The sequence below is a fragment of the Plecotus auritus genome, assembly GCF_963455305.1.
Source record: "Plecotus auritus genome assembly, chromosome: 7".
Lineage (NCBI taxonomy): Eukaryota > Metazoa > Chordata > Mammalia > Chiroptera > Vespertilionidae > Plecotus > Plecotus auritus.
In genome coordinates, this window is record NC_137774.1 from 132,168,139 (window position 1) to 132,184,637 (window position 16,499).

The window sequence follows — 16,499 nt, forward strand, 5'->3', positions numbered from 1 at the left end:
TAAGACAAGCACAAATGAATGCACTATATTGAAATGAATGGTCAAATCTCCAGTCTCAAGGTGGTTGTTTTTTTTTTTCTATAAATAGATGAAAATGGGAATAATTATTGGTCAAGACCATTAGCCACTTGTGAGTTTTGTTGGAGGCGCCAAGGGTTAATAATGGCCTTACTGGTGTAGCTAAAAGTGCAATTAATCACTGAAGCAATTGTAACTTCTGAAAATTACAGCTTCAGAAACAGGGCCTGGCTTGGCCTACAGTTTTGAATAGAGTGCTTTGTGTGAAACTGGGATTGTGTCAATACCCTGGAGACACCTGATTATCTAAAATCATAGTCATGATGTAACACAATAGCTTAGCACAGTGACTTCAAATCAAGTCACAAAGATATTAAGATTTAGCAAGATAAAGGATGACAAATAAAAAGACAAAATAATAGAAAACATAGTTGTAATAGGAATTGAAAGAAAATGTTCATTTCCCTAGTCTCAAGGAGAGCTAAAATGAATAAATGTTCATCTGGCATGAACAGACAAGAAATAGAAATAGTGGAAAATGTTCATCTCATTGATAATTACAGACATGTAAACTAAAACCAGTAGAAAGCAATACCGCTTTTCCATTAAATAGGAAAATATGATAAATTGTGACAAATATGTGGCAGGACTTAAAAGAAAGCTGCATAGATTCCTTACTGATGATGTAGTGAAATGAAGAGTTCTATATTTCTTGAAGCATTTTGTTAGTCTGTCGAGTCATGAATTATGAAATCATGAAAGTGATCAGGTGCCTGTACCAGCCTCACCTACTGTCGGAAAGATACACAGCCAGGAATCTTGAAAGGGAAAAAACTCTTTCAAAGATATTTAGCACCATGGCATATATTAATACTAAAACCAGGAAACTGCCCATATGATATGCCTAATATTTGAAAAAACTAAAAAAGTGGTACATTAATGTGGTAGAATATACCTATATATAAATATATATTCTAATATATATATAATATTGACATATATATATTAGAAGACACCAATATGAAGAATTTGCAGACCTATAGAAAGATGTATATGAGGCAAAAAGCAAAAATTATACATATATGCATTGAGAGCCAAACTGTAAAATTATTTCTCGATAGCCAGATTGTGGAGGATTAGAGATGGAAACAGTTGATTTTCAGGGTAAAGTTTTCTAATTTAATTGTACTAAAGTGATCTTGGAGCTTTTTAAACCTTGAGGGTATCTGGAGTGGGGGTTCAGGAATCTGCATTTTAAAAAAGCCCCCAGATAATTCTAACAGAGTGATCTGTGGCAATACTTTGATAAACATTTATTTAGTGTTCTGGGTGTTGGAAGTAATTTTTAGTTCCCTTCTGTGTCCATATTTTTACATATACTAGTACATCATAAAATATTAAACAGTACATTTTAAGCATTCAATAGATTCAACTTATTAATAATGAATATGTCCAGAGACATACTTGGGAGACTGACAAATTCCATCAATGTATGTATAGCACATAATTTCCCCCAGAAAATGAAAACGCTTTAACCAGAGAACAAAGCCAGTTGAGATGCAGGCTGCTGGGCAGCAGGCCAGGCTCAGTCAGCAGTGGAGCACTGCCTCCCTACCACTCACCATTCAAACCCCACACCAGGAAAATCACTAAGTATCGCAGGACACTCATTAGTAGCAGTTGACAAGTGACCACTCCCTCCTGGACATATTTTATTCGTTGACTTCCAGGACACCATGCCCTCTTAGCTATCCTCCGACTGCACTGGGGGTTCCTTCTTAGTCCTCTTTGCTGTTCTCCCTGATCCCTCATTGGGGCCATGGACCTCTTCTCATTTCTATCTAGTTACTCCCTGGGTGATCGCAACAGTTTCGCAGCCTGAAATATCACCTCCATGGCACAGCCTGGACCTAAACACTGAACTTCTATGTCCCATTGCTTGCTTAACAACTCCACTTAACAACTTCCTTTGTTTCTTTTTCCCTCGCTCACATTCTACTCAGCCACGCTGACTTTCATGTTTTTACTCAATATATGCAGCGTCCTCCTGGTCTGGAGTTTTTGAAATGGTTGTTCCCTCTGTGTGGAATGACTTTCCCTTCACCACATATCTACACGTTACTTCTGTCACCTGCTAAAGTTGTTAGATGTCATCTTCAGAATGAGATGACTACGATTGAAAAACTATACCAACCCACACACCTCCAGTAGCCCAATCACCTTCTTACATTGCCCAATCACCTTCTAACATAAATAGTGTGTAGACCTAGCTGGTTTGGCTCAGTGGATAAGGTGTCGGCCTGTGGACTGTAGGGTCCTGGGTTCGATTCTGATTGCGGGCTCAATCCCCAGTAAGGGGTGTGCAGGAGTCAGCCAATCAATGATTCTCTCTCATCATTGATGTTTCTATCTCTCTCTCCCTCTCCCTTCCAATCTGAAATCAATAAAAACATTTTTAAAAATAAAATAAAAAATAAAAATAAATAGTGTGTATTCATTATGTTTACATTTTCAGTCTTCCCTACAATAGAACATAAGCTACACAAGCAGGGGCATTGTTTGTCATCATTGCCTCTTTTGTTCATGATATATCACAAGTACCTAAACAGTGGCTGACATATAGCATCACTAAATAAATTTATTTGGTGAATGAGTGCCATCCTAAGTGTCAGAGCCACATAATATCAAGGCTCTACTAAACAAAGTAATTTCATTTAATGATGTTATCATCCCTCAAAAAGATATAACTTTCTGTTAGTGTCCTTCTCCAGTTCAATTGTAGATATATTCAAATGCAATTTAACATCCCAATCATAGCAAATTGGAGAAATAGGAGGAAGTTGTACATTTCTGCCACAAGATGTATATAAGTCAAGAGTCTCACTTGAATGCTTGTGGCAGGCAAAGCATTGAGTACCTATCTTTGAAGAACCATTCACACATCCCAAGGGCCCTTCTCTTTTGATAATGCCTCACCGGGCACCCTAAGGTAACTTAAGCCATTATCAACTGTGTATCGTAGGAGCCCCAGGTACATCAGAAGCTAGAAGCTAGAAGCAACTAGAAAAACTCCTTTGCCTACTGCTATTCTCCCCATTCTTCCTACTCACCTTGGCTTCATAACACTCACAAAGTTTTGTTGCATTAAGTTGTCTACTTCCTTTTGTTCCTTACTAGCCTGCCTGTCTTCTTGACAGCATGGCACCTACACAACACCTGGCAGCACATGGTGATGGCACAATAAACAGTCACAGAATCAGTGAATGATTCAGAGTGTCTTAAGGTCAGAGATGCATTACAAACAGAAACTCAAGTATTAATAGAACATAGAGTTAATGAAAGCATTAACAAATCACCACAAGGATGTAATTATGCAAATATAGAAGATCCCACATTTTCATTCCTTCGTTAGCCAAAAAAGAAGTACCTTCACTTCTAGCTATTCACCATCAAAGTATTTGTGGGCGTATATAAGTAAAAATCCAGCATTCCTATAAAGAATGTTTAGAGTGCTAATAAAAGACCTGGATTAGATTTGAGTCCTGACTCAATTCAGTTATATAACTTTAGACAAACATTTAGCCTTCCAAATCTCAGGTTTCTCACCTGTGAAATGGGAATAATATTGCTGTTGACCTTCAGTACACTGTTGTAAGGGTCAAATGAGACTAAGTCTGAAAAATTTCCTTGATGTATAAAAATAATTATTTTTCACATTTATTCTCTTTCTACTTTCCCTCAGTGTTCAGTTACTCAGAAAAAAGCACTTAAAGAACTATTGTATAATTCAGATTTTTACTTAAGTCTTATATAATAAATACTATGAACTCTTCATAAAAAAAGAGGCTAAAAAATCTGTAGTATATGCTTTTTCCATTTGCCCAATCCTCCTTGAGTTAACAACTTTAAAGATAATTATCAAGCCTTCTTTTAATATTTTCCTTATACAAACATTTTTCTCCTGTATTGGTTAATAGAGTGAAGAGCTTGGGTAAAAAAAATGCCCAAGACCAATCCTGACTAATTTTTTTATGTCTTTATTGTTTAAAGTATTACATATGTCCCCCTTCCCCTCCCCCCCATTGCTCCATGATAGCCCACCCCGCCCCTACTTCCACCACCCTATTTTCTGTGTCCATGGGTTATGCATATATGCATACAAGTTCTTTGATTGATCTCTTCCCACCCACCCACCAACCCACCCCTGCCTTCCCTCTAAGATTCGACAGTCTGTTCCATGCTTCTATGTCTCTAGGTCTATTTTATTCAACAGTTTATTTTGTTCATTAGCTTCCACATATGAGTGAGATCATGTGATACTTGTCTTTCTCTGACTGGCTTATTTCACTTAGCATAATACTCTCCAGGTCCCTCCATGCTGTCTCAAAGGGTAAGAGATTCTTCTTTTTCACTGCTGCATAGTATTCCATGGTATAAATCTACCACAGCTTTTTTATCTACTCATCTACTAATGGTCATTTGGGCTGTTTCCAGATCTTATCCATTGTAAATTGTGTTGCTATGAACATAGGGGTGCATACATTCTTTCTGATTGGTGCTTTGGGTTTCTTAGGACATATTCCTAGAAGTAGGATCATTGGGTCAAAAGGCAGTTCCATATTTAACTTTCTGAGGAAATTCCATACTGTATTCCATAATGGTTGCACCAGTCTGCATCCCCACCAACAGTGTACTAGGGATCCCTTTTCTCCACATCCTCGTCAGCACAATCATGACTAATTTTAACATATTTCCAAATCCTGAATAAATACAATTCTCTAACGATATTGCTGATAAAGGGAAAATAAGCAAATTTGTTTCCTGTTATTTTCCATATGAAATATAGGAGCTCATTTTCAGATTTCACACTACATACAGTATCTCTTGTCTGATGCAATTCCTTCCTTTGTGATTCCTCACCATAGCCCTTGTTAGCTGATTTTGTATTTCTCACCATTTCCTACTTCAGAAACAAATAAGAAAAAAAAAAATCCATGGGGTCCCTGGAGAATGTATTATTAACAGGGATATTTTAACTCCATTCAACACTAGTGATTACATTTAAAGATTGTACAAAATGCCCAGGAACTAAAATGTAATTGGTACATTTCATGTAAATTTTAACCAAAACAAGAAAAACAAACACTGAATGATTCTAGCATATCAAAATACATAGTGCAACTAGATGCACTTTTTAAATAAAAATAAATTAACTCTGAAAAATCCTCTCCAAAAGTTAATGTTGTGAAATGTAAAAACAAAACAAGAAAATAAACTATGGCAAAAGCCACTTGCTTACCTGACTAATGTCACTCATCCAGGCAGCTTTCTCCTGGCGTGAAGGTGCTAGCAAGACTACAGTGAAAGGGGCGGCACCAGGAGGCTCCACCACTATTTTAAAATCCAGGTGTCCAAACACTTGCCCAGAACCTTTGGCTTCAACACACATAAACCAAACAATTAGATGTGAATGCAAAATCTGAGTAACAGCTGCTTTCACGTAGTTCTAGTAATACGATCAGTGTCCAAGTGCAAAATCTCATTTCAGCGATATGGCACTTCTCCAGCATGGGGGAGGCTTTGCTAAGCTCGTAAGCAGGTAAAAAGCTGAGGTCAGTAGGTTACTCAGGGCTACAATCCTGGTCTCCTTCTCATTTCATGGTTTGTTTTGTTTTGTGCTTTAATTTCCATAATCTACAGAGTTCTAATGCTCTAATATAATTCCTTTCTTCTCTGCCTGACACTGAAAAGTCATTATTGTGAGACAAATACGGTAAAATATGAATTCCCAAAGATGGTTTAACAAGGTTTACAGGTTAGATGGTTCAACAGAACTTTTCATATAGAAATGACTTCAGGGAGTTTATTCTCAGCATCCCTACTGCCTTCTTACATAGCTTTTCTTAGCTATAAAAAATAAAAAACCATAGGAATGTTTAATTCTAATGTAATTCTAAGTGATATAATGTGACTTACAGTCATCATCGCTTGCATCTGACTCCTCAATCAAGGTACATTCTATTAGAGAGAGAACCCCACCTGTCTGGAAAGAGCCAATTTTCCATTAAGAGACTTGAGAATCATGCATAGGTTCAGAAGCTCTGATTTGCAAATCTTATACTCAAGTTGCCACAGCAGAAAGCATAGCAATTCTACATCATAAATAAGTTTTTATACATTCCAAAATGAAATTTACATGTGTAAAAACAACTGAGCTCATTTAACTTCATGATTCTTCTCCCCAAACCACTCTCACTCCCAATGTTTATAAAATTTAGCAAGTCAGTCTATGGCAACTAGATGGCCCTTAGGGGCCCTTGAGAGTGCAGCTCAGCAAAGGTTGAGCTCATTAACCGGGAGGTGACTGGAGCAGTAGAAAGCCAGTATTTTCAGGCACTAATAACAGAAGGTATAGATAGGCAAATCACTCCTGTCAAGGGCCAGAAAGTAAGTCTTTGAGGTTTTGCAAGCCATCTGATTTCTATTGCAGCTACTCAAATCTGCCATTTTAAGAAGCATGAAAGCAGCCACAGATAAAATGTAAACAAGTAACTATGACTGTGTTCAATAAAACTTTATTAACAAAAATAGGCACTGTAATAATTTGACAAGATTTTTATAGCTCAGTAGTCATCAACTAGTAATAATTTTGTCCAAGTTAGGATTTTAATTGCACTTCCTAATGGTACTGCACATTTAAATTTCTATTACTGTAGATCCAAGTGACAACATAGTAAATGTCAAGGTTGGTAACTGTACACTGCCTCACTCTGCAATTGTGATAACGTTTTGTGATACCAGGCATGGGAAAGTCATAATTAAATTAACCTGAATGTCTCTTGAAACATAAATAAAATAATCATGTAAAACCAGTACCTTGAGCAGATGCAGCTTTCCTCCTGAACTTCTTGTGCAAATTAAAAAGTGTTTTGTAAATAAGAAGCATTGTCTTTCTCCTTCCTTTTTCAAAGACAATGAACCCAGGCGAACTTTACTAAGTTTCCCCTTCTCAACGGAAGGTACTTGAATAAGAGAACCTGGTGATCAGGAAAGTGGAGAATACACAGCAATTAAAATTCTGTGAAGTGAGAGCCCTTCATGATGCAATAAACACCAATGATTCACTGGATACACCATTGGAACAAGTAAATTCCCAACATTCTGAGCAGAAGAAACAATATATTGTGTTTTAAGAGTCACACTAATTCCTACTATTTTTATAAAACACTTTAGATTTGATTACTCATCTCTAAGCGGGAAAATAAGTTTGATAGAAAGCCAAACTGAATTCAAAGAATAAGGATTGGATCTCAATCAACTGATTAATTTAACAGTAAGATACATGTTGTATAGTCACATCTATATATATAAAAAGCCAGCTACCAGAACGCCCACTGTGGCCAGCGAACCGGCTTGATCAGGGGTGAGGCCTGGTCAGGGGGCGGGGCCAGCTGGCCAACCTCCTGCAGCCCCTCCTGCCAGCCAGCCCCACCCTAATCAGACTCTCCCACACTGATCAAGGACAGGGCAGCTGGCCAACACTGCCCCCCCCCCATCGTGGCCCTTCCCACTGGTAGGCCCTGCCCCTGATGGGCTCCCACCACCCCATAGGACCACAGCCCCTCCCCCCAGCCGGCCCTGGCCCTGATCACACCTCCCTACCCCAATAGGGGGTGGGGCTGGCCAGCCAATCTCCCATGGCACTTCTTCTGGCCTCTGACCCCCGATAGGACCAGCCAGCCCACTGCCCACAGCCCCTCTTCATGGCTATTCCCAACTCCAGTTGGCCCCCCCCACCCCAATTGGGGGGGGCCCACTGTCCAATCGCCCATGGCCCCTCCCTCCAGCCAGCCCAGCCCTGATTGAGCCCTGATCAGGGAAGGCCAGCCGGCCAACCTCCCGCCATATCCTCCTCCCAACAGGCCCAGCCCCAATCCACCCCAATTGGGGCCAGGCTGGACCCCACACGTGCACAAATTCATGCACTGGACCTCTATTGTGGTAATAAAATAACATAGTAGAAAGCATAAAGAGTTTAGTCTTCCTAAAGCACTGAAGGAAGATAAATAGTATATTGACAGAATTTACATAGTATTTAAAAAATAGAATATTCAATACGTGTATATTATAACAATATACAAATTATACAATTTAACACAATCTAGTTAACTTGAGGACTATTTCAGGTTACATTTATTTTTATTTACTTTATTTTATTTTTTATTTAAATTTATTGAGTGACATTGCTTAATAAAAGTATATAGGTTTCAGGTGTACAATTCTATAATACATCATCTGTATATTGCATTGTGTATTTACCACCCAAAGTCAAGTCTCCTTCCATCATTATTTATCCCCCCTATACCCTCGTCTACCTCCCCCCAGCCCTCTTCCCCTCTGGGAATCACCATGCTGTTGTCTGTGTCTATGAGTTCTGGTTTTCTTTTGGGGTTTTTTGTTTGTTTGTTGTTTGCTTAATTCCTTCACCTTCAGGTTTCATTTAAACTGTGCAACAAAAATTCTTTGTGGAATCAAAATGGAAAAGAAACCACATAAAGTCTATACCCTGGGCATTCTTGTGAGCAAGACTATCTTCCATTCCATGTGAGAAGTTCTGCATAGACTTTATATAATCTTACCCTAATAATGACCTCCCTCTCCCCATGAATAAAATTCCAACATAAATTAAATATGAAACCTCAAAATACTAAGATTTGTGCAAATACCTTACCTCTGACTTCTGAAATGGCCTGAGCCAGTATTATTTCTACTATTGGTTTAATCTACCATTTACCCAAAATGCAGCCTTAGAAAGGCTCAGATCAGCCTCTTGAGCCTTAACAGTGAGCCTTAACAGTGGGTCATCTCTAAGACGTGAGGTTGCAAGCAGCCCTATTTTCTTTTTAATACATTTTTTTAGGTTTCATGATATTTTTTTAATGAGCACAGAATAAAGTGAACAGAAAAGCAGTAAATTCTTCAAAGATACAAAATTGTAAAACTATGATTGTGGGTCACAAAATGTTCACATTAACATATGAATATTCCAAATGGCATCTACTTTTTAATAAAGACCTAAAGGTGTACAGGTGGTAAAGGGCTCAAAGCTTCCATGCCCAGATTCCATCTATTTAGGTGAGTGTTAGGTGAGGCTGCTTGACAGAGAGAGTAGGCAGCTATTGGGGCCTCCAAAATAGCATGGAAACCATCCTGGGGAGGGCATGGGACTGGGGAGCAGAGGGTGGGAGAAGGCTTGATTCCATTGAAGGGAACAGGCAAGAGGAGAGTGAATGAGAGAGGTGGCAAAGGTGGGAGCAAACTGGCAAAGAACAAAGTCAGTAATTAAATTTCAAGTGTAAAGAAGGGATGGGAAAAGCTCAAGGCAAAAGGCTTAGAGAAGTAGATGAGCAAGTAATTGCAGCAAAAAGATTGTACTCATGGGACTTACAGGATGGAATCAAAGCCAGAGGCGATCTTTCAGAGGACCTGGGTCTCCCACCATTTTACAGAAAGGGAAACTGAGGCCTGAGAGGCGAAACTGCTCTCAGGGCAGCATGGCCAGGACACAGCAGTGGATTCAGCATCGTAAAAACTGAAATCTGGAAATGGAATGGACGGGAAAAGGCAGTAACTTCCAGCTTTGCCATGAGTGGAAATGCTGGATCATATGGTAGTTCTATTTTTAATTTTTTGGGGGAACCTCGATACTGTTTTCCATAGTGGCTGCACCAAATTCCAATCCCACCAATAGCACACAGGGTTCCCTTTTCTCCATGTTCATTCTAGCATTTTTTATCTCTTGTCTCTTTGATGATATAATGCCATTAATCTTAATTCCACTCAGTAGTGAAAAAAAATGAAGAGCAATTTCCAGGTTATTGGGTTAAACATTTGAGAAGACGTAAGTATTGCTAGACCCCATGTTACAATTTCAAAGAACACTGAAAGTACATGATTTTGAGTGTGGGAATGCTTAAGGTACCAGAGAAGCCCATGGCTCATTCTCAGTGCATTTCACTCTGAATTTAGGCTCCTTTATTTAATTTTCTTGATTCACATTTCTATAAGGCAATGTTGAATCTGCATAATGGATTTTATACAAAATGTCAATTTGGACTGGCTTGATCTTTTACTAAATTTCATATATATTTTATGTTATCAAAAATAGAAACATTTCAAAATTTGGATCTTGGTGTGGGGGGTTGTTAATCCTCATTCGAGGATATATTTTTCCATTGATTTTTTTAAAAATATATTTTTATTGATTTCAGAGAGGAAGGGAGAGGGAGAGAAAGATAGAAACATCAATGATGAGAGCAAAGCATTCATCAGCTGCCTCCTGCATGCCCCATACTGGGGATTGAGTCCACAATTTAGGCATGTGCCCTTGACCGGAATTGAACCCAGGACCCTTTAGTCCACAGGCCAATGCTCTATCCACTGAGCCAAACCGGCTAGGGCTCCATTGATTTTTAGAGAGAGTGGAAAGGAGGATGGGAGAGAGAGAGGGGAGAGAGAGAGAGAGAGAGAGAGAGAGAGCGAGAGAGAGAGAGAGAGACATCAATGTGAGACACATCAATTGGTTGCCTCCTGCATGCGTCCTGACCGGGGCTGGGATTTGAACCTGCAACCAAGGTACATGCCCTTCACTGGGAATTGAACTTGAGAAACTTCAGTGCATAGGCAGATACTCTAACCACTTAGCAACACAGCCCAGGGCTGGATCTTGGTTTTTAAAGTTCATATCATAATCTTAAAGGCATTAGTTTATGTGCTTTTATGAGCATTAGCTCCTTTAACCTTCAGGAGAACCCTACTAGTAAAAGATAAACAACTTAAGAAGATGTAACTGAGGCAAAGAGAGGTTAATTAAATTGCCCAATATCATACAGCAAAAAGATGGAGAAGACAGGATTTGAACTTCAGTGACATGGCTATATTATCTTCCTATTATTATCTCAGATACTTATACATTTATTTATTGAAGGAACTTTGAAAAGATTTTGGAAAATGAATGACAATGTCAGACCACTGTTATGATACATTTTGCATCCTATTCGTTAACTATTTAATAATTGGAATCAATTTATAATAATAAAAGGGTAATATGCAAATCGACTGAATGGCAGAATGACCATCACCATGATGTGCACTGACCACCAGGAGGCAAACACCTCAACCAGAAGCAGGGCTGAAGGCTGGTGAGCACAGTGGCGGTGGCGGGAGCCTCTCCTGCCTCTGTGGCAGCACTAAGGATGTCCGACTGCTGGCTTAGGCCCACTCCCTGCAGGCCTAAGCCATCAGTAGGACATCCCCCAAGGGGCTCCCGGACTGTAAGAGGGTGCAAGCCGGCCTGAGGGACCCCCGCCCCCAAGTGCATGAATGTCATGCACTGAGCCTCTAGTTTGCACATACATACCACACTGAAATAGACCTTATATCATCCTTAACAGTAAACAACACAAATACTAACACACAATTAGAGATAAGTTGTAGTACATTTCATAGAAAATATAATCCCTCAAAGTTTAAAAGAATTTTTTAAAAAACCCACCTCAATGGGTTTTAAAGCCTGCTAAGGGTATTTAGTAAAAGTGATAATAGACACAACCACACCAAAACAATGCAAACTTTCCAGACTATCTGTAATTCAATTACTTGCTACTTTCCGATTAAGGTCTGACTTTTTAAGACCACCTTTATTGAATAATTCCTAAACAGACAAACCAAACCAAACAATACAGAAAAATACTGCTGAAAGGCAAATCAATGAATCAACATCAACCCAATAATAACATCAGATATATTAATAGCTGACAGGAGTGCCTTAAACGTGTGATACAGAACAATCGATAAATAACATCTGGACTTGAGTCAAAGGGAGAGATGGCTCATGATTGATTTTCTTCCAGGTGCCATGAAAAAAAAAAGATTTATTCAATATATTTAACCTCCAGGCAGTTTTCATTATAGATGTTTTTTACAAACTTAGATAAAAATAGTCTAAGTTTGTAGAAATATACTAAATGGTTATGTATAATCATCTTTCACAACCAAAATTCCTTTCAGAAATCAGAGAAATAATAGTTAGAGAAACTCTTGTTTCCATTCCCACATATTATAAAGCTCAAGTCAATTAGTAATTTTCAGTAAACTCTAAACACAACAAAAATACAAAAGAAGGCACCTTCCAACCCAAGCTGCAATTGGACAAGTGATTCAATTTAATCCCATGCCCATCATCCAGGTATCATGGAAAGCATTGTACCAGGCAAGAGGGAATTCACAGACATTGCCCTTCAGAATTCTAATTCCTGGGAGAGACAGGCATGCAGACATGGACTTATAATACACAAGAGCCTGAAACACATGCACCAGGAGCACAGGGCCTTGGAAACGATGAGGAAGGTAAATTCATTCTAACTGCGTGGGAGGGGACGAGAAGAAGCAGAAATGTTAAACAGGCTACTTAGATGTGTCTGACCTAAGCCTGGTAGGACAAGTAGACCGTTAAGAGGCACGAAAGAGATGGGTAAGGGCAGTCCCGGTCGCCAGGCTGGCGGACAACACACTAAGGACACAGAGGCAGGGAAGTGCCGGGAAGGCAGGAGCCGATATGGGACACAGTCTGTGCAGAGCAACAGAGGGGACATTCAGAAGGCCTGGTGTTGTTAGCATTATACTCCACTATTGTTATCTTTTAAATTAATAACGAAAGCCCAAAATGAGAAAAGGTATCATTTGCTACATTATACTTCCAAACTTTAACATCTGTGTGATTTCTCTCTTTGTAAATAAATAATGGAAAGTAGAACTGCATGTGTTACGTTTTTGAAGTATTCTGTGCAAAAATTAATGTGCACAGCACAAATGTTTGGTTTGATGAGGTAAACAATAGTTTAAGCAGCACATTTTGGTACGCAACAGAAATGCAAATGATCTTCAAACAATATTGGCATATTGTAAACAGAAATTACGTTAAAGGCTAGTCCCAAATTTCTGTGCCGCTTCTCACCAGGTTCAGGATGATACATGTGTACAATACACTGTCTCACATCAATTCCATGAGGCATGCTCCCCTCCCTGGGGAAGCCTCAGCTCTTAGAAATAATCTGGGATGTGGTTTACTTTCTGCACTTTGTGAGAGCCGCGGAGAGATATGCACCTTTAGGCTCTTCTTTCTCCATAGTTTCCCGCACAAATATCTTGAACTCTTCAAAAGCTCAGTTTACGGGGTGATGCTACCAGAACACACCCCGCAAACAAGATGCCTTCGCCACTTCCAAAGGTTGGCAGGGGTTAGCGTGACATTTCATGGTAACTGGAGCCACCAGCTGACTCAAACATATCATGCAGGGCCTCCAGAAGTGCTGATGAAAAATGGGAACAGGAAACAGCTGTTTTCAATTTGGACATTGTCCCCACTGCCACATGAGAGGGCTTTAAGTAACGCAAGTTTCTCTCGGACCTCTGCCTGGGTGTCGTCACCACCTGGCACGGACACTCCCATCAGCCAGACGGGTCTGTCCTCACTGGAGCTGCAGAGAACGTCTGGCCCACTGAGGAGGAGAGTCGTTCAGAACGTAAGGGACTGTGCCACTCCTGCTGTAGTATGAGTGTGTTGCTGTTTTTCGTGGCCCCTGAAAAGAGACAGCACGAAGGTAGGCCGCGACCACCGCCTCCCTCAAGACCATGGGGATATCCTGCAGGAACCGCATTAATCACACAGCGAAACCAAGCCTGCTCCCAAATGCTTTCCTGGATCTGATAATGTAACAAACGCAGAGATCACTCAGATGGTGGTGCACAGCATGAGGACTTACCTTGGCGGATGAAAGTTTGGCTGGTGTCCAGCAAAATATCACAGCCCTCTACGATCATTCTTTCTATGGCAAGGTTCTTCCTTATGTTTTCAGTGTCACTCACTTCATCGTGCATTATCCTGTCGGACAGGACACAGACAGGATCACTGTCAGAGATCTTTGTATTGCCCTGGCCCGTGAACAAAGAGCCCCACCTGGGAACATGTATCAATGTTAAGTGGGCCTGTGAGGGAAGCCGACTGGAAGTCCGGGCCTCAACAAGCCATGACCCAAAGCAAGGCCAATGTACACCATGATTACAAATCAGTGGGTCAATGATCAGTGAGTACCCTGGGAATGCTGCTGGTAAATGCAACAGGAAAGCAACATATTATTTTCTGAAAAGCTTTCAATGAAGATTGAAATTAGGGTGCCATTTCTTAGAGGCAGAGTAAATTAGAAACCTTTATACCACTTATCCCAGATAAGCTAAAGGAACACAGATATAAATAACTGTCTGAAACACTGAAAAGCTACTGATAAATCCAAGATATACATTCTCCAACTCCCTGGCAAATATGAATACAAAAATGCAACAAAAAGTCATTTTTCTATTGTGCTGAAAGAAATGTGAACATTCTCCACCTTAATCCAAAGTACACCTGATCTCAAGGCTATCATTAAACTTTCGGGTGAATCTGAGAAGCTGTGTGTCTTGCCTCTTGTTCCCTAGACATACAATTAGGTTTCCACAAAAGACTAACTTGCTGCTTTCCCAGAACAGGCTGCTATTCTAGGTTCTCTGCATACCTGGACAGGTCCTCCAGTTTTGATTTTGCAAATTCCAGACTCTTCCTCTCCACATGCTCATAGGGTGTATGAGCGAGCAGTTCATGAATTGTGATGATATACCTGGGGATCTAAATGCAAACAAAGGCCAGTGTGAGCATGAGGTGAGGATCAGTAACACCAGGACATTCTCTTCTATGCCTTCATCACTTCCAAGAAGTTCGTCTCTACTCTTATGGTTGTAATTGTTTTACAAACATTTTTTTAAGAAATACATGAGTGGGGGAGTGGAGGGCAAAGGGAGGATAAGGACACATATGTAATACCTTAATCAATAAAGAAGAAAAAAAGAAATATATTTTAAAAGATTTAAAATGAACTACATTTCAAACATCACACACACATACACAAATGTGCAAATTCCCCAGGAACACATGAAAAGAGTAATAAGGTATTGTTACCGTTTCTTTAGATTTCTAATATAATCATACAGTTCTTAATCATAATTTTTGAAAATTGGTTCTTAGAGAAACAGATATAGTTATCATCAAGTCACTAGAGTCTGTACGTTATATATATTTGTCTGTTTATAATTTTTTTTTAAAAAAAATTGACAATCCTACTATAACGTTCTCTTTACCAGGTAAGAATTGAAACTTGGGCCTTGGCCAGTGTGGCTCAGTTGGTTGGGCATTGTCCCATGCACCAAAAGGTTGCCGGTTTGATTCCTGGTCAGGGCACATGCCCAGTTTCAGGCTCTATCCTAGGTAGGGGGATTGCAGGAGGCAGACAATCAATGTTCAGCTCTCACACATCAATGTATCTATCTATCTATCTATCTATCTATCTATCTATCTATCTATCTATCTTCCTCCCTTTCTCCCCCCTTCCTCTTTCTCTAAAAATCAGTATTTATAAAAAAAAGAATTAAAATTTGGGAGAAGATATGTTCACCCTTGTTATATTCTGATCCTCCTTCTAGCAGTAAAAAGTATTGTTTAATTAGGTTACTTACTTGTACTTTTGTTTACAGACTACCCACATTCTGCCAAAGGCAGAAGAAACTCCACCAACCCTCTGAAGGTTTTAATAGACTATAGCAGAGATTTAACTCAAATTTCAGTGATTCAACATATTTAAATTTTACTGGCTTAGAAACTAAAATTTGTTAGAAATCAGGGGAAGTGGGTTTAATTTTAATAACATACATGAACAATAGCGACCATAACACTGCTCACTGTGGGTCAGATCAGATGCTCAAGGTTTACATTCTCCAACAACATAAGATTCCTTCCCATTTTACATATAAGGAAACTAAGTGTGGAAAGGTCAGTAATTTTCCCAATGTGGCCTCATAGTAAATGGCAGAGCCAGCCATGAGCCCAGCTCTGCCCAGTGCACTAGCCCAGTAAGTCTGCTCCAGGACTGGGTTCTCACTCAACACCTGAAAGCACCCCTGAGAATGAAGAAAGTAAATGTTTCCCAGGGCCCCGGGGGTAGCTCTTGCATTCTGACCTGACGTGGTGTTGGTGCGTCTATCCACAGATCTGCTCTTGCTCTCTTGGCAGTGGTGGCCTTCACTGGGTAATTTACAAATATTTACTGGATGCCCACATTTATGTATGAAGCACAGAGGGCAGCACCATCAACACAGACATCAATCTGCAGCTCCTACTCGGGATCACATCCTAGGGAATGCCATCAAGTCAAGGTTTCAGCAGTGCTACAGACTCCCTAGTCATAGGAGGTGGGGAATAGCAGACCCTTCCCTCTGAAGGCTTGCTGCCTCCCACCCCATAGACTTCTCAGCGAGACAGCCTGTAGGGCTGTGCCCCCTGGTGAAGCTCCTGGGATAAGTATACTTTCAAATACCCCTTTCTCATAATCCCA

The 16,499-nt window shown here is 39.9% G+C and overlaps 1 protein-coding gene across 4 annotated transcripts in view; it reads right to left on the minus strand.

Moving 5' to 3' along the window:
• Nucleotides 1-16,499, minus strand: part of RASGRF2 (Ras protein specific guanine nucleotide releasing factor 2) — a 188,227-nt gene that overhangs the window by 87,576 nt on the left and 84,152 nt on the right. For all 4 annotated transcript variants that reach the window (XM_080679969.1, XM_080679968.1, XM_080679970.1 and 1 more), the window contains exons 8-12: nucleotides 14,631-14,740; nucleotides 13,842-13,960; nucleotides 6,895-7,055; nucleotides 5,995-6,061; nucleotides 5,318-5,454 (exon numbers count right to left, since the gene is read on the minus strand). In XM_080679969.1, coding sequence (XP_080536095.1) covers nucleotides 5,318-5,454; nucleotides 5,995-6,061; nucleotides 6,895-7,055; nucleotides 13,842-13,960; nucleotides 14,631-14,740 — 594 coding nt within the window. The remainder of the gene's footprint in view (nucleotides 1-5,317; nucleotides 5,455-5,994; nucleotides 6,062-6,894; nucleotides 7,056-13,841; nucleotides 13,961-14,630; nucleotides 14,741-16,499) is intronic.